The sequence below is a fragment of the Oncorhynchus nerka genome, linkage group LG6 (genome assembly GCF_034236695.1).
Source record: "Oncorhynchus nerka isolate Pitt River linkage group LG6, Oner_Uvic_2.0, whole genome shotgun sequence".
Classification (NCBI taxonomy): domain Eukaryota; kingdom Metazoa; phylum Chordata; class Actinopteri; order Salmoniformes; family Salmonidae; genus Oncorhynchus; species Oncorhynchus nerka.
Window position 1 is genome coordinate 20,522,978 of NC_088401.1, and position 21,758 is coordinate 20,544,735.

The 21,758-nt window shown below is 39.7% G+C and overlaps 1 protein-coding gene across 5 annotated transcripts in view; it reads right to left on the reverse strand.

Annotated features, from left to right (window-relative positions):
- Window positions 1–21,758, reverse strand: part of LOC115130159 (nebulin-like) — a 63,874-nt gene that overhangs the window by 26,637 nt on the left and 15,479 nt on the right. For all 5 annotated transcript variants that reach the window (XR_003863740.2, XM_029660980.2, XM_029660982.2 and 2 more), the window contains 26 exons: window positions 21,540–21,647; window positions 21,143–21,253; window positions 20,925–21,035; window positions 20,681–20,791; window positions 20,457–20,567; window positions 20,187–20,297; window positions 18,381–18,491; window positions 17,653–17,760; window positions 17,177–17,287; window positions 16,722–16,826; window positions 16,340–16,450; window positions 14,904–15,014; window positions 14,635–14,745; window positions 9,331–9,441; window positions 8,891–8,998; window positions 8,466–8,576; window positions 8,011–8,115; window positions 5,356–5,466; window positions 5,132–5,242; window positions 4,070–4,180; window positions 2,719–2,829; window positions 2,133–2,240; window positions 1,166–1,276; window positions 717–821; window positions 406–516; window positions 127–234 (listed from right to left, as the gene is read on the reverse strand). Coding sequence is in view for 4 of the 5 variants with exons in the window: in XM_029660980.2 (XP_029516840.2) it covers window positions 127–234; window positions 406–516; window positions 717–821; window positions 1,166–1,276; window positions 2,133–2,240; window positions 2,719–2,829; window positions 4,070–4,180; window positions 5,132–5,242; window positions 5,356–5,466; window positions 8,011–8,115; window positions 8,466–8,576; window positions 8,891–8,998; window positions 9,331–9,441; window positions 14,635–14,745; window positions 14,904–15,014; window positions 16,340–16,450; window positions 16,722–16,826; window positions 17,177–17,287; window positions 17,653–17,760; window positions 18,381–18,491; window positions 20,187–20,297; window positions 20,457–20,567; window positions 20,681–20,791; window positions 20,925–21,035; window positions 21,143–21,253; window positions 21,540–21,647 (2,853 nt within the window). In the remaining variant the exon portion in view is untranslated. The remainder of the gene's footprint in view (window positions 1–126; window positions 235–405; window positions 517–716; window positions 822–1,165; window positions 1,277–2,132; window positions 2,241–2,718; window positions 2,830–4,069; window positions 4,181–5,131; window positions 5,243–5,355; window positions 5,467–8,010; window positions 8,116–8,465; window positions 8,577–8,890; window positions 8,999–9,330; window positions 9,442–14,634; window positions 14,746–14,903; window positions 15,015–16,339; window positions 16,451–16,721; window positions 16,827–17,176; window positions 17,288–17,652; window positions 17,761–18,380; window positions 18,492–20,186; window positions 20,298–20,456; window positions 20,568–20,680; window positions 20,792–20,924; window positions 21,036–21,142; window positions 21,254–21,539; window positions 21,648–21,758) is intronic.

Here is a 21,758-nt window from a genome sequence, read left to right on the forward strand (position 1 = left end):
AAATAATTGGAAGTTAGGGTTCGCCCCTACAGTAAGTGCTTATTTCATTGGCCGTGCTACTGATAAAGCAGAGATGTTCTATAAGTGTGGTGAGGGGACGTCAGTGTTCGTGCTCTAGGCCTGTACCTGGCTCTGAAGCTGGGAGACCTGCTTGGCATGTTGGATCTCCAGAGTCTCTGGCAACACAGAGTAGAGAGACTTTGCCTTATTCTTCCCTGCCTTCTTGTACTTAGTCTGAAAGAAAATCATTCAAACCAATGCAGATAAACAACATATACTGTGATTGACTTCAACTCCATATCAGAGGTTTATCTTCGGCAACAGCCATAAAATCTGGAAATTGCTTCTCTCACAAACATTGTCATTGAAGTACGAAAATCTATGTGAACCGGCTGCTCTTCTCACCTGACTTTGCAGTTCAGAAACATTTTTGACAAATTGGGTCTCCATGGTATCTGCTAGTACGGAATAGACACTTTGGGACATACCCTTCTTCCCACTCTGTTTGTACTTGAGCTAAAGAAAAGACAATGAATCCATGATGGCTTTTAACATGAACCTAAAATTATACTTCCACAAATGACACGATTAAGTCGTATTTAGTTACTCTGTGGATAACGCTGATATATTCATAAAGATTTGTAAGTAGTCCTATAAAATTTGCAATGTTCCTATCAGCATTAATATTCATGTCTTTGGGGAAAATTCATGCTCACCTCACTCTGCATCTCAGTGAGCTCCCGAGCTCTCTCTGTCTCCATCGTCTCAGGGAGTTGAGAGTAAGCCGAACCAGAGAAGACTTTCTCACCTTTGTATTTCAGCTGGAAAACAAAGTAATGGATGTGAGTTGTGGTAGGCTTCAGGAAACAAAATGAAGTAGGAGAGGTGCTGCTCAACAACAGAGACAGGAATAAACAAAAATATGGCTTACCCTAAAGAAACATCCAATAGTGTAGTTATTTATGGTAAAGGCATTGGAGCACTCAAATAACACAGGTAGAGATTTGCTACATTTTCTCAGGTTTTATTCCATTAGATGGACAGGCACACTGATGTTTGAAACTGGTTTAATGGATGTTTGTCAGTAACAGGAAGGGTTTCCTCTGAATTAGTTATGACAAAAAATGTCATGTACAGACATCAGATGGGCAGCCCATGTTCTTACCTCACTCTGTAGCTGGGAAGCCTCTTTGGCGTGCTGGGTCTCCAAAGTCTCTGGTAAGGTGGAGTAGAGAGAAGTGGAGGCCTCTTTCTTCCCTGCTTCTTTGTATTTTGTCTGGAAAACAACAGCAACAAAAGACAGTGGTGGAAAAAGTATCCAATTGTCATACTTGAGTAAAAGTAAAGATCCATTAATAGAACATGACTCAAGTAAAAGTGAAAGTTATCCAGATACTTAAGTATCAAAAGTAAATGATCAAATATACTTAAGAATCAAAAGTAAAAGTAAAAATAATTTTGAAATCCTTATATTAAGCAAACCAGACGGCATCATTTTCTTGTTTTTTATTTATTTACAGATAGCCAGCGGCATCCTCCAACACTCAGACATAATTTACAAACGAAGTATGCGTTTAGTGAGTCCAACAGATAAGAGGCTGTAGGGATGACCAGTTATGTTCTTTTGATAAGTGTGTGAATTAGACAATTGTATTGTCCTGCTGAGCATTCAAAATGTAATGAGAATGTTTGGCTGTCAGGGAAAATGTATGGAGTAAAAAGTACATCATTTTCTTTAGGAATGTAGTGAAGTAAAAGTTGTCAAAAACATAAATAATAAAGTACAAATACCCAAAAAACCTACCTAGTAGTACTTTCAAGTATTTTTTACTTTACACCACTGCTATTTTTGTAGACATAATGAAAATATACAGGTATTCTCTGACTAAAATACATTTTGTTGTACATGAATATTGATAAAGTAAAAGGATAAAGGTTTCTGTGTTTCTCTTGGAAAGGGAATTCCTCATTCTCTGGCTTCAGTTATCGACAAATGGCAACATCCAATTTTGAGAATCACATTTTGTACGAATTAATCGATTGATGTCAATGGGGGATTTACAGTAAAATAACTCAAGTTCGTACCATATTCAGCCCATGTTGATGTTTGGTGATTTTAAACAGATATTTACCTCGCTCTGCATTTCAGACATCTGCTTTGCAAACTGTGTCTCTGCTGTCTCGGGGAGCAGAGAGTAGAGGTTGATAGAGTTCTCCTCAGTATCTTCTTTATACTTGATCTGGTATAGTAGAAATGAAGATGACAGCTTATGAACCAGAGATAGTTGAGACCAAACCTACAAAAGCATTATTTATTTAACTAGGCAAGTCAGTTAAGAACAAATTCTTATTTACAATGACGGCCTAACCCGGACGACGCCGGGCCAATTGTGCGCCGCCCTATGGGACTCCCAAATACAGCCTGGAATCGAACCAGGGTCTGTCGTTTCGCCTCGACCACAGCGCCATTCGGGAGCCCGAGTGGCGCATTACCAAACAGCAGTATGAAAACCTTGGTATAGTATGTGTTCGCTTCCCTTTTAGTTATTTAGATATATTGGATATGAAGAGGCGACATGAAACATTTACCAGCGCTGACCCACAAACCAAAATACGCGGTAGCCTGAATGAAATTATTAATGCACATTTTTTGGGGGAGAATGCACATTGTACTCTCTGTGTATTCATACAGCATATACACACATATGTATTCTTTACCTCACTTCGCATTGCTGATTGTCGTTTCGCAAAATTTGTCTCAATTGTTTCGGGCAGCGTAGAATAAAAACTGGGGGAGGTGTCCTTTTTCAGTACTTCCTTGTACTTTAGCTGGAATAAAGGAAACATCACATGAAAACATTGTTTTGAGATCAATTTAATAGCACATAAATAGCATTAATAAAGCACCTGGTTTCCACAGGTTTCCCTTTTCATTTCATCTGGACTCATGGGTAGACGTAACGTACTGCAGTAAAAGTACATTTGGGACACTCCAATTAGTATGATATGTTACCCTTCGTATGGTATGTAATCATTTGCGGATGTCCATCAGCCATTTCGTATGATATGTTATGAATTGCAATTTGAACAAAATGTTACAAATTGCAATTTGTAAAATATGTTACGGATTTAGGGGTAGGGGTTAGGGTTTGGGGTTAAGGTTCGGTTTAAGGTTAGGGTTATGAGTTAGGTTAAAAGGTTAAGGTTATGGTTAGGGAAGGGTTAGCTTACATGCTAAGTAGTAAGTACTAAGGTTAACTGTGACGAGATTAGAACAAGCAACCTTTGGGTTGCTAGACGTTTGCATTATACACCCATCCCACCCGCTGTTGTTTTTGCCTTAATGAAGTAACCTTCTGTCTTATGCAACCATACCAAACATAACATATCACACTAATTTCAGTGTCTTGAATTTACAGAGTATACCAAACATTAGGAAAACATTCCTAACATTGAGTTTCACCCCCTTTTGCCCTCAGAACAACCTCAATTCGTCAGGGCATCGACTCAACAAGGTGTCCAAAGTGTTCCACAGGGATGCTGGCCCATGTTGACTCCAATGCTTCCCACAGTTGTGCCACCTTTAAGTGGTTGACCATTCTTGATACACAAAGGAAACTGTTGAATGTCAAAAACCCAGCAGCGTTGCAGTTTTTGACACTCAAACCGGTGCGTCTGGTACCTACTACCACAGGTAGTTCAAAAACACTCAATGGCACACATACACAATCCATGTCTCAATTGTCTCAAGGCCTCAAAATCCTTCTTTAACCTGTCTCCTCCCCTTCATCTACACTGATTGAAGTGGATTTAACAAGTGACATCAATAAGGGATCATAGCTTTCACCTGGATTCACCTGGTCAGTCTGGGTCATGGAAAGAGCTGGTGTTCTTTCTGTTTTGTATACTCAGTGTACATTTACTATGTATGTTACATCTCTTTCATGAAATCAGGCTGTTTGATTGTACTACCATCATTCTTTTCTACATTCTAAATAGTCTACATATATATTATATGTGTGAGATTATATGCAGGTAATTGTGAATACAGTATGTCTTTATACTCTACCTCACTCTGTAGCTGGGAAGCCTCTTTGGCATGCTGGGTCTCCATTGTTTCTGGTAAGGTGGAGTAGAGAGAACTAGAAACTCCCTTCCTCCCTGCTTCTTTGTACTTCATCTAAATTGAGGAAAAACAGATACAGCATTTTATTCAGTATTTATTTCCAATGACTTTATTCAAGGATCTGTATCATTTTAATGGGCAATGCCACACCGTAAAGAGGTTATCATGAATTTGACAGAAACTTACAGGCACCTCAGTGGCAAGTACAATTCTGTATTTCATATTTCAGTACACTTACTGTAATATAAATATGGTATCAAAGCAAGTACTGTGTAATGACACTAAGTACAATACTGTAAAATTGACTATATTATACTGTAAAATAGTAAATGCTACCTTAATCGGAATTAATAAAGAAATGAATGGATGAATGACATTCATTGAGGGTAAAGATTGTATTTCACAGTATTTTACTGTAATCACAAGGGATTGGTGCAAGCAGGTTGGCTACTAGGTAAAGTGTTTACAAGTTACAACATTTGAATTCATATACGGTGTTTTATATCACTTACACTTCTAGAGGCCTTAAAAAAGGCTTCCAAACTAGCAGCGAAACAGACCAAAAGCTCATGGCAAAATGCTCAACCATTTAAGGCTCAACCACCCCAATCTGTCCCCTATACATTTGAAATTAATGGTGCACTATAAACACATAGGAGTTAAATTGGTACAGTATTCTCACTCAGGGGTGCAACAAATAGCCTCTTTACAAGGCAAGCCTCAAAATATGTTAACGAGCCAGAAACAACAATACCATGCACCCACTAATGGTCAAAAGGTTTTTGGAGCTTCAAAGATACAGTACTTTATTCTGTGGGGTGGAATTACAGTACCAATCGAAATACAGCAATTATTTCCTCACCCACAACATTTTCAGAGTAACTTACTGTTGATAATTCCCCAAATACTGCATAAATTACAGTTTTCCATTACAGTGCATCTTTCGAAATGGAACAAACATGTAAGAACAATTTCCCTTAACTGTAAGGGATAATAGTTGCTAACCTCACTCTGAAGTTCAGATACAGCTTTCGCAAACTGTGTCTCGGTGGTTTCTGGAAGTTGAGAGTACACACTCGTGGAGATACGCCTTTTTCCTTCTTCTTTGTATTTATTCTGGAAAAAAGGAACGTTTTGTGATATATAATGATTCTACCCTTTTGGTTCCTTCTCAATCATTATACAGAAAAGCGCCCAAAACAGAAGTTATGAACTAAATGTCCAGCCACCTTGCTCTGCATCTCTGTCATTTCTCTGGCAAACTGTGTCTCTGTGGTCTCTGGGAGTAGAGAGTAGAGGGAGGTTGAGTTGTCCTTCTTTCCACTCTCTTTGTATTTGATCTGAGAAACAGAGAGAGATGAGTCTGTATTAACACTCATTCAATGATCACAATCCAGGCACTTGTGTAGATATGAAAGTATTGGATACAATGCCTTCAGAAAGTATTTGTACCCCTTTACTTTTTCCACATTTTGTTGTGTTACAGCCTGAATTCAAAATGGATTAAATAGATTATTTTCTCTCACCGATCTACATACAAAACCCCATAGTGACACAGTGAAAACATGTTTTTTGAAAATGTTAGCAAATGTTTTGAAGATGAAAATGAAATATCTAATTTACATAAGTATTCATTCCCGATTCAATACTTTGCAGAAGCACCTTTGGCAGCGATTACAGCTGTGAGTCTTTCTAGCAATGTTCCCTCTAATGTTTTGGGGCACTGAGCTAAGTTTTGGTCTTTTGAGTGGAAACTTGAATGTTGTGAAAATGTTGTGCAACTTCCGGCTCGCGTTTAGAGTGAACACTGAGGCTGTACCATTACAGTTTTAGCCAATAGGCTATCGTGGCTATTTGAGCATTATGTAGGCCTACCAACAAAACCAATGGCGCAAATCCCATAACATTTTCACATGGAAATAGCTTTTTATTTCTATGATATACCCTACAGTAGCCTATACATTTTTACATTATGAAGGGCTTGACATTAATTCATGATTTTTTAAAAACTTAGTCTGTTACACCATGGGCCAAATAGGTGACTGTAAATTGCATTGTATTGTGTTGTATGATGCAAGAAATCACTTTACAAAATAAAATGTATTATTATTACCATACAGAGAATTAGACTATATAGGCTACCCCTCTGACTATTGGCTTATTTGCATATTCTAGCCTGTCTCAAAATACAACACTGCCTCATTTAATTAAGACAAAAGTTTTTTACCCGACTCCCTTTTCAAAGACAGCTTGAAATGTAGCCGACACATTTTGTTCTCTTGCAGGAAGCAGTAACTTCCCATTGCTGCCCTAAACGTCTCCATAACTGGGCTAATAACTAGCTAACTAGCAAAGAATATCAACAAACGTTCACACGCGGCTCTGATATGAACTGATCTGAAAAAAGTGCATTCGTTCACTCGGGGTGATTGAAAGACCCCTCATGGGCTACCTGCCCAAATGTTACTTTGTTGTACTCTGGCTCTGCCTACAGCAAAATCACAGACTCAGTCTTGCAAAGTTAGATTTGTTTTGGTTTGTTGCAATGAAAAGGGGCTGATATAATGTCGATTTGATCACAAAAAAACATTGATCTGTATAGTGCAAACTAATGTGGTGAACTCAGTGAAGTTCAATCTCTTGCGTCTCTTCGCGTGGCCTGGCACAGCTTAGATGAAACTTTGCTTTCTGGGTCTTGAGCTCTTCAAGACCCAGAAAGCAATGTTCCCTCACTTGGATTGTGCAACATTTGCCCATTATTCTTTTGAAATTCTCAAAGCTCTCTCAAATTGGTTGTTGATCATTGCTAGCTAACCATTTTCAGGTATTGCCCTAGATTTTCAGGTAGATTTAAGTCAAAATTGTAATTTGGCCACTCAGGAACATTCCCTGTATTCTTGCCCCAAACATAACACTTAGTATTCAGGACAAAAAGTGAATTGCTTTGCCACAATTTTTTTGCAGTATTACCTTGGTGCCTTATTGCAATCAGGATGCATGTTTTGGAATATTTGTATTCTGTACAGGCTTCCTTCTTTTTACTCTGTTAATTATTTCAGTATTGTGGAGTAACTACAATTTTGTTGATCCATCCTCAGTTTTCTCCTATCATCACAGCCATTAAACTCTGTTGCTGTGTTAAAGTCACCATTAGCCTCATGATGAAAACTCTGAGCGGTTTCCTTCCTCTCCAGCAACTGAGTTAGGAAGGACGCCTGCATCTTTGTAGTGACTGGGTGTATTGATACACCATCCGAAGTCTAATTGATAACTTTACCATGTTCAAATGGATATTCAGTGTCAGCTTTTTGTTTTCTTTCACCCATCTACCAAATGTTGCCCTATTTTGCCAGGTATTGGAAAACCTCCCTGGTATTTGTGGTTGAATCTGTGCTTGAAATTCACTTTGACTGAGGGACCTTACAGATAATTGTACTGTATGTGTGTGGTACAGAGATGGGGTAGTCATTCGAAAATGATGTTAAACACTATTATTGCACACAGAGTCCAACTTGTTATGTGTATTATGTTATGTAGGCTTGCCAGAACAAAGGGGTTGAATGCATATTGCCTCAAGGCATTTCAGATTTTCATGTTTTATTAATTTGTGAACATTTCTAAAAACAAAATTCCACTCTGACATTATGGGGTATTGTGTATAGATCAGTGACACAAAATCTGCATTTAATACATTTTAAATTCAGGGCGAAACATTATAAAATGTGGAAAAAGTCAAGGGGTGTGAATTCCTTCTGAAGGCACTGTACTCAGGAGAATTGTTTCTGAACCCGGATTATGTCTGAAGACATCTGGAGTGGCAATGGAAGTTGCTACCAGAATGACTATAACGCAAATATATTAATGCCAGGAGCATTCATGCTAACCTCACTCTGCATCTCAGTGAGCTCCCGAGCTCTCTCTGTCTCCATCGTCTCAGGGAGTTGAGAGTAAGCCGAACCAGAGAAGACTTTCTCACCTTTGTATTTCAGCTGGAAAACAAAGTAATGGATGTGAGTTGAGGTAGGCCTCCGTGCTTCAGCAAACAAAGTAAAGTAGGAGAGTTGCTGCTCAACAACAAAGACAGGAATAAAAAACGATGGCTTACCCTAAAGAAACTTCCAATAGTGTAGTTATTTATGGTAAAGGCATTGGAGCACTCAAATAACACAGGTAGAGATTTGCTACATTTTCTCAGGCTTTATTCCATTAGATGGACAGGCACACTGATGTTTGAAACTGGTTTAATGGATGTTTGTCAGTAACAGGAAGGGTTTCCTCTGAATTAGTTATGACAAAAAATGTAATGTACAGACATCAGATGGGCAGCCCATGTTCTTACCTCACTCTGTAGCTGGGAAGCCTCTTTGGCGTGCTGGGTCTCCAAAGTCTCTGGTAAGGTGGAGTAGAGAGAAGTGGAGGCCTCTTTCTTCCCTGCTTCTTTGTATTTTGTCTGGAAAACAACAGCAACAAAAGCCACTGCTACTTTTCGAGACATAAAAATAGACAGGTATTCTCTGACTAAAATATATTTTTTTGTACATGAATATCGATAAAGTAAAAGGATAAAGGTTTATGTGTTTCTCTTGGAAAGGGAATTCCTCCTTCTCTGGCTTCAGTTATTGACAAATGGCAACATCCAATTTTGAGAATCACATTTTGTACGAATCAATCAATTGATGTTAATTGGAGATTCACTGTAAATTACTGAAGTTAGTACTGTATTCAGCCCATGTTGATGTTTGGTGATTTTAAACAGATATTTACCTCGCTCTGCATTTCAGACATCTGCTTTGCAAACTGTGTCTCTGCTGTCTCGGGGAGCAGAGAGTAGAGGTTGATAGAGTTCTCCTCAGTATCTTCTTTATACTTGATCTGGTATAGTAGAAATGAAGATGACAGCTTATGAACCAGAGATAGTTGAGACCAGCCCACAAAATCATTGCCAAACACCAGTGAGAATAACTTATGTGTTTGCTTCACACACAAAAGCCTCCCTAAAGGTTCATTTATAGTTGTTTTAGAAAAATTGGTTATGAAGCAACATTAAACAATTCTAATCACTGACCCACAAACCAAAATATGTGATCAAATTATTCATGATTTCTCTGCGATTGTAATGTTCCTGTAGTTATTATGCAAGAATGCACATTGTACATACATGCTGTGTATTCTAACAGGATATACACATATACACACATATATACCTGGCTCTGCATTGCTGATTGTCGTTTCGCAAAATTTGTCTCAATTGTTTCGGGCAGTGTAGAATAAAAACTGGGGGAGGTGTCCTTTTTCAGTCCTTCCTTGTACTTTAGCTGGAATAAAGAAAACATCATGCAAAAACATTTTTTTCAGACACATTTAATTGCCAACTAATAGCCAATTATAAAGCACACTTTAACCTGCATATCTACCAGAGCATTCTGCAGTGATACGCCATCCCTTCTGGTTTGCGCTCGCTGGGACTATCATTTGTTTTTCAACAGGACAATGACCCAAAACACACGCCCAGGCTGTATAAGGGCTATTTGACCAAGAAGGAGAGTGATGAAGTGCTGCATTAGATGACCTAGCCTCCACAATCACCTGACCTCAACCCAATCGAGATGGTTTGGGATACGTTGGACCGCAGAGTGAAGGGAAAGCAGCCAACAAGTGCTCAGCATATGTGGGAACTCCTTCAAGACTGTTGGAAAAGCATTCCTCATGAAGCTGGTTGAGAGAATGCCAAGGGTGTCATCAAGGCAAAGTGTGGCTACTTTGAAGAATCTCAAATATAAAATATATTTTTGATTTGTTTAACACTTTTTTGGTTACTACCTGATTCCATATGTGTTGTTTCATAGTTGATGTCTTCACTATTATTCTACAATGTAGAAAATAGTAAAAATAAAGAAAAACCCTGGAAGGAGTAGGTGTGTCCAAACTTTTGACCGGTACTGTATATATATATATACAGGACATTTTTATTGTACCATTTTTCTGTAGAGTCTAAATAGTCAATAATACTGAATAATAGATAAATGTGTGAGATTGCAAGTATGTGTGAGTACAGTATAGCTTTATACCAGTGTTTTGAAAGCTACTCTGAAAATATAATTTACCATGCTACACTAAAGCTACCCTTAAGGAAAATATAGTTTACTTAACTAAAGTTACTTTGAAAAAGTAGTTCACTACATCCAAATGACAAAATTATTATACGAAAATCTGAAATGTTATAAACGACATATTGCAAGACAGATCCCTTTGAGGTCATAATTTAACAGAATGTGTAATTTAGCCTATTAGAATAAAAAACATGAGTTGGTGCACACACAGAAAAATTATTTGGTGTGGAGGTGCTGACTAACAGAGAATAAACTATAAAAATAAAGAGAGTTGCACACTCCATATATAAACTCCCATATATATACCCCCATTACTGTGCTGAGAGAAGGACAGTGTACCGTCTAGCCATACTCCCAAGTACTTGTATGAGGTGACTAACTCAAGCTCTAAACCCTCAGAGGTAGTAATCACATATGTGGGGAGAGGGGCATTTTTCTTACCAAACCAAATTACCTTTGTTTTGGAGGTGTTTAGAACAATGTTAAGGCCAGAGAAAGCTTGATGGACACTAAGAAAGCTTTTTTTGAGAGCGTTTAACACAAAATCCGGGAGGGGCCAGCTGAGTATAAGACTGCATCATCTGCATATAAATGAATGAGAGAGCTTCCTAGTGCCTGAGCTATGTTGTTGATGTCAATTGAGAAGAGCGTGGGGCTTAGGATCGAGCCTTGGGGTACTCCCTTGGTGACAGGCACTGGCTGAGAGAGCAGATGTTCTGACTGTATACACTACACTCTTTGAGAGAGGTAGCTAGCAAACCAGGCCAAAGACCGCTCAGAGACACCAATACTCCCTAACCAGCCCAAAAGACTGGAATGGTCTACCGTATCAAAAGCCTTGGCCAAGTCAATAAAAATAGCAGCATAACATTTCTTAGAATCAAAGGCAATGGTGACATCATTGAGGACCTTTAAGGTTGCAGTGACACATCCATAACCTGAGCAGAAACCAGATTGCATACCAGAGAGAATACTATAGACATCAAGAAGGCTAGTCAGTTGATTACTGACAAGTTTTTCCAACACTTTTGATAAACAGGGCAAAATAGAAATTGGCCTATAACAGTTAGGATCAGCTTGATATCCCCCTTTAAATAAAATCATCAAGTTTGCGGACGACACAACAGTGGCAGGCTTGATTACCAACAACGACGAGACGGCCTACAGGGAGGAGGTGAGGGCCCTCGGAGTGTGGTGTCAGGAAAATAACCTCACACTCAACATCAATAAAACTAAGGAGATGATTGTGGACTTCAGGAAACAGCAGAGGGAACACCCCCCTATCCACATTGATGGAACAGTAGTGGAGAGGGTAGTAAGTTTTAAGTTCCTCGGCGTACACATCACAGACAAACTGAATTGGTCCACCCACACAGACAGCATCGTGAAGAAGGCGCAGCAACGCCTCTTCAACCTCAGGAGGCTGAAGAAATGTGGCTTGTCACCAAAAGCACTCACAAACTTCTACAGATGCAATAAAATAAAATTTGATTTGATTTGATTTGGATGCACAGTGGCTGCCTTCCAAGCAATGGGAACCTCCCCAGAAAGGAGAGAGAGGTTAAACAGGTCAGAAATAGGCTTGGCGATGATAGGGGCAGCAACCTTAAAGAAGAAAGGGTCTAAACCATCTGACCCAGATGTTTTTTGGGGGTCAAATTTAAGGAGCTCCTTTAGCACCTCAGACTCAGTGACTACCTGCCAGGAGAATCTTTGTAGCGGGGCAGGGGAAAAAGAGGGAGGAGCATTGGGGCTAGTCGCATTAGAAGGGGTGGGAGATGAGAAAATGTTGGACGGGCAAGGAGGTATGGCTGAGTCAAATAGGAATTCTGACTTATTGAAGTGGTGATTAAAGAGCTCAGCTATGTGCTTCTTGTCAGTAACAACCACATCATCAACATTAAGGGACTTGTCAAGCTGTGAGGAGGAGGGTTTATTCTCCAGGTCTTTAACTGTTTTCCAGAACTTCTTGGGGTTAGATGCACAGAGAGAGAACTGCTCCTTAAAGTAACTAACTTTGGCTTTCTGGATAACCTGAGTGCACTTATTTCTCATTTGCCTGAACGAGATCCAGTCAGCCTGAATATGCGTGTGCCGAGCGTTTCACCAAATGGAATTCTTGAGGTGGAGTAACTCTGCCAGATCACGTTCGAACCAGGGGCTGAACCTGTTTTTAATTCTCATTTTCTTTATGGGGGCGTGTTTTTTAACAATACCACTGAAAATATTAAAAAATCATTTCCAAGCGACTTTGTCAGAGGGGATCAAGCTGATTCAATGCCAATTTACAGAGGCCAGGTCATGAAGGAAGGCTTACTCATTAAAGCTTTTTAGCAAGTGTCTATGACAAATCAGGACAGGTCGTTTCGCCCTGCAGGCATTATGAACACAGGCTGTAAAACAGTGATCACTAAGGTCATTACAGAAAACACCAGACTGACACCTATCAGGATTATTTGTGAGGATAACATCGAGGAGAGTAGCATTTTCTGGGTGTTTAGAGTCATACCTTGTGGGATTGGTGATACTCTGAGAAAGATTTAGGGAGTCCCATTGCTTAGGACTTGGTCAGGTGGTTTAAGCATGTCCCAGTTTAGGTCACCTAGCAGGACACATTCAGACTTGGTATAAGGGGCCAGGAGAGAGCTTAGGGCATTTAGGGTACAGACCGGTGCTGACGGTGGATGATAGCACTCAGCAAACGTCAACAAAGAGCTATTTGAAGGTTCAATGCTTAAAACCAGCAAATCAAATTGTTTGGGGACAGACTTGGAGACAACCGAGCCCTGAAGGTGTTCCTTGGTAAAGATTGCCACTCCACCACCTTCGAAAGATCTGTCTTGCCGAAAAAAGTTATAACCAGAAAAACTAACATCAGTGTTCAAAACACTCTTTCTTAAACACGTCTCAGTAATGACCAACACAACTAGATTGGAGCTGTGTGCAATAAATATACAGTATATATTAAGTATTAAAGCACAATTGTACTGTATGCTAGCATGTTTTTCACACTGGCTTAAGCCATGGAGGGAGCAGGCCAGCCAAGGCAACTATTGCCTAGCAACAACTGCCTAACACAACCACTGCCACCGTTCAGTCCCTTCATTTTTCACCCAATCACTTCTCATTGCACTTTCAGTTCATACGCAACAACTGTAGTTTAGACATCGACCACAACCACACAACTACTGACCACATATATTGACCAGAACAACACAGCTACAGGTCATAACTACTGAACACAACTCCTGACCATTACTGACCACAACTACTGTCCACAATCACACAACTACTGAACTAAAGTACTGACCAAAACTACTGACCAAAACCACACAACTACTGACCACAACCATGCAACTACTGAACCACATAACTACTGACGACAGCTACTGAACTAAAGTACTGACCAAAACTACTGATCACAACTACACAACTACTGACCACAACCACACAACTACTGACTACACAACTACTGAACCACACAATTACAGACCACAACTATTGAACACAACTCCTGGCCACAACTACTGACCACAACCATACAACTACTGACCACAACAACACAATTACTGACCACAACTAATGACCAAAACTACTCACCACAACAACACAATTACTGACCACAACTAATAACCACAACACAATTACTGACAACAACTAATGACCAAAACAACACAATTACTGACCACAACAATACAACTACTGACCAAAATTACTGACCACAACCACACAACTTTTGACTACAACCACACAACTGCTGACCACATCTAATGACCACAATCACAAAACTACTGACCACAACCACACAACTACTGACCACAACCACAACTTCTTCCATTATCACAAAAATACTTGTAAAAAGTTAAAGCAAGCCCCACAACTTTATTTGTAATGTTACCATCTAGTTAACAACTGAAAACACTGCCAACCAGATTATGGAACACCCTGCCAACCAGTGTGAGAGAGTGCAGTACCTTTGTTAGCTTCAAGGCAAATCTGAAAAAGTGGCTAAAGGCAAACCAGTCATGTAAACATTAAAACATTCAGACTCTTAAGATGTCAGATACTGTAGAACAAAGGCACATTTAAACTCTGATTTAATATTAGCATTCTATTGTCTATTGTATTTTTCAATGTTTTATATATAGAGATATTTGAATAGTGTTTTGTATTGTAGCATTGTAATGATGTAATGATGTTGATTGTTTTCTGCCCAGGGACTACAGATGGAAACTTGCTATCTATCTAAATCTGGTGCAATGGCATATTGTACATGGCCCCTGACAAATAAACACATTTTAATTTAGTTCAACTATCACCAAGCTACTGCAAAATGCATTTAAATTACTAGTTGAACTACATGTAGTTCAGTACTCCCCATTACTGTTTATACTCTACCTCACTCTGTAGCTGGGAAGCCTCTTTGGCATGCTGGGTCTCCATTGTTTCAGGTAAGGTGGAGTAGAGAGAACTAGAAACTCCCTTCCTCCCTGTTTCTTTGTACTTCATCTAAATTGAGGAAAAAAGATTCAGCATTTTATTCAGTGTTCATTTCCAATTACTTTGCTCAAGGATCTATACCATTTTGATGGGCATTGCCATCATTCCAAATGGAACAAATATGTACGAAAATTGTCCCTTAACTGTAAGGGATAATAGTTGCTAACCTCACTCTGAAGTTCAGATACAGCTTTTGCAAACTGTGTCTCGGTGGTTTCTGGAAGCTGAGAGTACACACTCGTGGAGATACGCCTTTTTCCTTCTTCTTTGTATTTATTCTGGAAAAAAGGAAAAGTAGCCTATTATGATATATAATACATGACCAAAAGTAGTTGGACACCTGCTAATCGAACATCTCATTCCAAAATCATTGGCATTAATATGGAGTTGGTCCCCCCTTTGCTGCTATAACAGCCTCCACTCATCTGGGAAGGCTTTCCACTAGATGTTGGAACATTGCTGCAGGGACTTGCTTCCATTCAGCCACTTATTGAGTTCAGGCACTGATGTTGGGCGATTAGGCCTGGCTCGCAGTCGGCGTTCCAATTCATCCCAAAGGTGTTCGATGGGGTTGAGGTTGGGGCTCTGTGAAACCAGTCAAGTTCTTCCACACCAATCTCGACGAATCATTTCTGTATGGACCTCGCTTTGTACAAAGGGGCATTGTCATGCTGAAACAGGAAAGGGCCTTCCCCAAACTTTTGCCACAAAGTTGGAAGCACAGAATCGTCTAGAATGTAATTGTATGCTGTAGCGTTAAGATTCACTGGAACTAAGAGGCCTAGCATGAACCATGAAAAATAGCCCCAGACCATTATTCCTCCTCCACCAAACTTTACAGTTGGCACTATGCATTGGGGCAGGTAGCCTCCTCCTGACATCCACCAAACCCAGATTTGTCTGTCGGGCTGCCAGATGATGAAGCGTGATTCATCACTCTAGAGAATGTGTTTCTACTGCTCCAGAGTCCAATGGCAGGGACCTTTACATCACTCCAGCCGACGCTTGGCATTGCGCATGGTAATCTTAGGCTTGTGTGTGGCTGCTCGGCCATGGAAACCCATTTCATGAAGCTCCCGACAAACAGTTATTGTGCTGACGTTGCTTCCAGAGGCAGTTTGGAACTTAGTAGTAAGTGTTGCAACCGCGGACAGACGATTTTTACACGCTACGCACTTCAGCATTCGACGTTCCAGTTCTGTGAGCTTATGTGGCCTACCAGCCGTTGTTGCTCCTAGACGTTTCCATTTCACAATAACAGCACTTACAGCTGACCGGGGCAGCTCAAGCAGGGCAGAAATTAGACAAACTGAATTGTTGGAAAAGTGGCATCCTATGACAGTGCCACGTTGAACTTCACTGACCTCTTCAGTAAGGCCATTCTACTGGCAATGTTTGTCTATGGATATTGCATGGGTGTGCGCTCGATTTTATACACCTGTCAGCAACGAGTGTGGCTGAAAAAGCAGAATCCACTAACGTGAAGGGGTGTCCACATACTTTTGATTATATAGTGTATAATCTTTCTACTTTTTGGGGTGATTCTCCATCATTATACAGAAAAGCGCCCAAAACAGAAGTTATTAACTAAATGTCCAGCCACCTTGCTCTGCATCTCTGTCATTTCTCTGGCAAACTGTATCTCTGTGGTCTCTGGGAGTAGAGAGTAGAGGGAGGTTGAGTTGTCCTTCTTTCCACTCTCTTTGTACTTGATCTGAGAAACAGAGAGAGTGAGATGAGTAAGTATTAACACTCATTCAATGATCTCAAGCTAGGCACTTGTGTAGATATGAAAGTATTGGATAGGTATAAGAAATATGGTATAAAATACACCTAGAAAGACAGAAAGGTAGAACTACATCAAGTGCCCAGGGGAATTGTTTCTGAACTTGGCTTATGTCTGAAGAAATGTGGAGTGCCAATGGAAGTTGCAAACAGAATGACTATAACAACATTATGTTAATGCCAGAAGCATTCATGCTAACCTCACTCTGCATTTCAGTGAGCTCCCGAGCTCTCTCTGTCTCCATCGTCTCAGGGAGTTGAGAGTAAGCCGAACCAGAGAAGACTTTCTCACCTTTGTATTTGAGCTGGAAAACAAAGTAATGTATGTGAGTTGAGGTAGGCCTCCGTGCTTCAGCAAACAAAGTAAAGTAGGAGAGTTGCTGCTCAACAACAAAGACAGGAATAAAAAATGATGGCTTACCCTAAAGAAACTTCCAATAGTGTAGTTATTTATGGTAAAGGCATTGGAGCACTCAAATAACACAGGTAGAGATTTGCTACATTTTCTCAGGCTTTATTCCATTAGATGGACAGGCACACTGATGTTTGAAACTGGTTTAATGGATGTTTGTCAGTAACAGGAAGGGTTTCCTCTGAATTAGTTATGACAAAAAATGTAATGTACAGACATCAGATGGGCAGCCCATGTTCTTACCTCACTCTGTAGCTGGGAAGCCTCTTTGGCGTGCTGGGTCTCCAAAGTCTCTGGTAAGGTGGAGTAGAGAGAAGTGGAGGCTTCTTTCTTCCCTGCTTCTTTGTATTTTGTCTGGAAAACAACAGCAACAAAAGACAGTGGTGGAAAAAGTATCCAATTGTCATACTTGTACTTAAGTACTTTACACCACTGAAAAGACACTGCTACTGTTGTAGACATAATAAAACCATACAGGTAATCTCTGACTAAAAGGCTTTTTTTGTCAGACGGATAAAGGTTTTTCTGTGTTTCTCTCTGAAAGGGAATTTCTCATTCTCTGGCTTCAGTTATTTACAAAAGAAAAAATCACATTTTGAGAATCATATTTTTACAAATCAATGAATTGATATCAACCGGAGATTTTCACGGTAAAATAACTTGAGTTTGAACTGTATTCAGCCCATGTTGATGTTTGGTGATTTTAAACAGATATTTACCTCGCTCTGCATTTCAGACATCTGCTTTGCAAACTGTGTCTCTGCTGTCTCGGGGAGCAGAGAGTAGAGGTTGATAGAGTTCTCCTCAGTATCTTCTTTATACTTGATCTGGTATAGTAGAAATGAAGATGACAGCTTATGAACCAGAGATAGTTGAGACCAGCCCACAAAATCATTGCCAAACACCAGTGAGAATAACTTATGTGTTTGCTTCACACACAAAAGCCTCCCCAAAGGTTCATTTATACATGTAGTTGTTTGGATAAATTGGATATGAAGCGAGAAAGAAAGATTTCTAATCACTGACCAACAAACTAAAATATTTGATAACCTGAAATCAAAATATTTATGACTTCTCTGAGATCGTACTCAGAGCAAATTTAAATAAACAATCAAATAACTATTTTACTCGTAGTCATTCTGTGAGAATGCACATTGTACATGTATTTAATTTATTTTTTACTTAACCAAACAAGTCCGTTAATAACAAATTCTTATTTACTATGACGGCATACACCGGCCAAACCTAGACGATGCTGAGCCAATTGTGCGCCACCCTATGGGACTCCCAATCACGCCCGGTTGTGATACAGCTTGGATTCGAACCAGGGTGTCTGTAGTGATGCATCTAGCACTGACATGCAGTACCATAGACCGCTGTGCAACTCGGGAGCCCATACTGCATACTGTGTATTCTAACAGCATATACACACATATGTATTCTTTACCTCACTTCGCATTGCTGATTGTCGTTTCGCAAAATTTGTCTCAATTGTTTCGGGCAGCGTAGAATAAAAACTGGGGGAGGTGTCCTTTTTCAGTCCTTCCTTGTACTTTAGCTGGAATAAAGGAAACATCACATGAAAACATTGTTTTGAGTCTAATTGAATTCTACTCATATAGCCAATAATAAGGCAATAGCGGTTAGAGCGTTGGGCCAGTAACCGAAAGTTCGCAGGTTCGATTTCCAAAGCCGACAAAGTGAAAAATCTGTCGATGTGCCCTTGAGCAAAGCACTTAACCCTAATTTGCCCCAGGGGTGCTGTACTGCTATGGCTGAAACTGTAAAACAACACATTTCACTGCACCTATCCAGTGTTTGTGACAATAAAAAACATATGTACTCTATATTTATAGATATGTTTTTTATGTACCATTTTTCTGTACCAGCTAAATAGTCAGAAATACTGAGTAATAAATAGCATATGTGTGAGATTGCAAGTATGTGTGAGTACAGTATAGCTTTATACCAGTGTTGAGAAAGAAACGATGAAAATATAATTTACCAAGCTTGCAAGTACAGTACCAGTGAAATGTTTGGACACACCTACTCATTCCAAGGTTTTCTTTATTTTTACTATTTTCTACATTGTAGAATAATAGTGAAGACATCACAACTATGAAATAACACATATGGAATCATGTAGTAACCAAAAAAGTGTTAAACAAATCAAATAAATATTTTATATTTGAGATTCTTCAAAGTAGCAACCCTTTGCTGACAGCTTTGCACACTCTTGGCATTTTCTCAACCAACTTCATGAGGTAGTCATCTGGCATGCATTTCAATTAACAGGTGTGCCTTGTTAAAAGTTAATTTGTGGAATTTCTTTCCTCAATGCGTTTGAGCCAATCAGTTGTGTTGTGACAAGGTAGGGGTGGTATACAGAACATTGCCCTCTTTGGTAAAAGACCAAGTTCATATTATGACAAGAACAGCTCTAATAAGCAAAGAGAAACAACAGTCCATCATTATTTTAAGACATTACATTTCTTCAAATGCAATCGCAAAAACCATCAAGTGCTATGATGAAACTGGCTCTAATGAGGACCGCCACAGGAAAGGAAGAACCAGAGTTACCTCTGCCGCAGAGGATAAGTTCATTAGAGTTACTAGCTTCAGAAATTGCAGCCCAAATAAATGCTTCACAGAGTTCAAGTAATAGACACATCTCAACATCAACTGTGCAGAGGAGACTGTGTGAATCAGGCCTTCATGGTCGAATTGCTGCAAAGAAACCACTTCTAAAGGGCACCAATAAGAACAAGCGACTTGCTTGGGCCAAGAAACAAGAGTAATGGATGAGTAGGTGTTCTAAAACTTTCGACCGGTAGTGTACATGTGTCACGACTTCCACCGAAGTCGGTACCTCTCCTTGTTCGGGCGACATTCGGCGGTCAACGTCACCGGTCTTCTAGCCATCGCCGATCCACCTTCCGTTTTCCATTTGTTTTGTCTTGTTTTCCCACACACCTGGTTTACATTCCCTCATTACGTGACGTGTATATAACCCTCTGTTCCCACCATGTCAGTGTGTGGAATTGTTGGTTGTAAAGTGTTTGTGCATTGCTAACTGGTTTGCGACGGGTTATTTCAACCCGTATTTTGTTGTTTCTGGGTGCAGTTTGTTTTGCCTAATAAACTGCTCCGGTTGTTACACAGTTCTGCTCTCCTGCGCCTGACTTCACTGCAGCCAGTTACGAACCTCTTACTACATGTAGTTCAGTACTCCCCAGTACTGTTTATACTCTACCTCACTCTGTAGCTGGGAAGCCTCTTTGGCATGCTGGGTCTCCATTGTTTCTGGTAAGGTGGAGTAGAGAGAACTAGAAACTCCCTTCCTCCCTGCTTCTTTGTACTTCATCTAAATTGAGGAAAAAAGACTCAGCATTGTATTCATGTATTTATTTCCAATGAATTTACTCAAGGATCTGTATAATTTTGATGGGCATTGCCATCATTCCAAATGGAACAAAGATGTAAGAAAATTACCCCTTAACTGTAAGGGATAATAGTTGCTAACCTCACTCTGAAGTTCAGATACAGCTTTCGCAAACTGTGTCTCGGTGGTTTCTGGAAGCTGAGAGTACACACTTGTGGAGATACGCCTTTTTCCTTCTTCTTTGTATTTATTCTGAAAAAAAGGAACGTTTTGTGATATATAATGATTCTACCTTTTTGGTTCCTTCTCAATCATTATACAGAAAAGCGCCCAAAACAGAAGTTATTAACTAAATGTCCAGCCACCTTGCTCTGCATCTCTGTCATTTCTCTGGCAAACTGTGTCTCTGTGGTCTCTGGGAGTAGAGAGTAGAGGGAGGTTGAGATGTCCTTCTTTCCACTCTCTTTGTATTTGATCTGAGAAACAGAGAGAGATGAGTCTGTATTAACACTCATTCAATGATCTCAAACTAGGCACTTGTGTAGATATGAAAGTATTGGATAGGTAAAATAAATATGGTGAAAATGAATTCTAAATGCTATATAGTACCTCACTCCGTAACAGGGACGCTTCTTTGGCATGCTGGATGTCCTTGGTCTCAGGGAGTAGAGAGTACAAAGAAGTGACCACCTCCCTCTTGCCCACTTCCTTGTACTTGGTCTGCAACACCACAATAAAACTATCAATTCACATTGCAGGGCCCTTGTGCAGACGAGTGTAAAGTGAACTTTAACGAAAGTTAGATTTTGTTTGGAATGAATGTTCACCTCGCTCTGCATTTCAGACATCTGCTTGGCCAACTGGGTCTCTGTGGTCTCGGGAAGCAGAGAATACAGGCTTGTCGAGATCTTCTCCTTCCCCCCCTCTGTATACTTGAGCTGAAGGAGGAGACACGGATCCTGAATCTTCTTAAACCTTCTCTGAAGTTCATGATACATCTCTGTAATACTTTCTAATAACTTAAATGAATTAGCATTTAAGTATTTATAAACTATAAATAAGTATTTCATTATGTGTAAACATGTACAATGAATAAGCATTATTATGTATAAGTATTTACAATGGATTATTCATGAACGTTATGATAAAGTTTTACACCAAATTCTTCTAATCATTCAGTGACTCATGTCTATGAGTCATAGGCCTTCTGTGCTGTGAAATTACCTCGCTCTGTAAGTCGGAGACCTCTTTTGCAAACTGGGTCTCTGGTGTCTCCGGGAGCAGAGAGTAGAGGCTAAAGGAGTTCTCCTTCCTGTCCTCTTTATACTTTTTCTACAAAATGGTGGAAAATAATTTGAGTCAACATGATTGAACTTAAAAAGATTGGGAGGATAAATCAATAACATTTATTTATGAAGCCTTTTTTTACATCACTCGATGCAA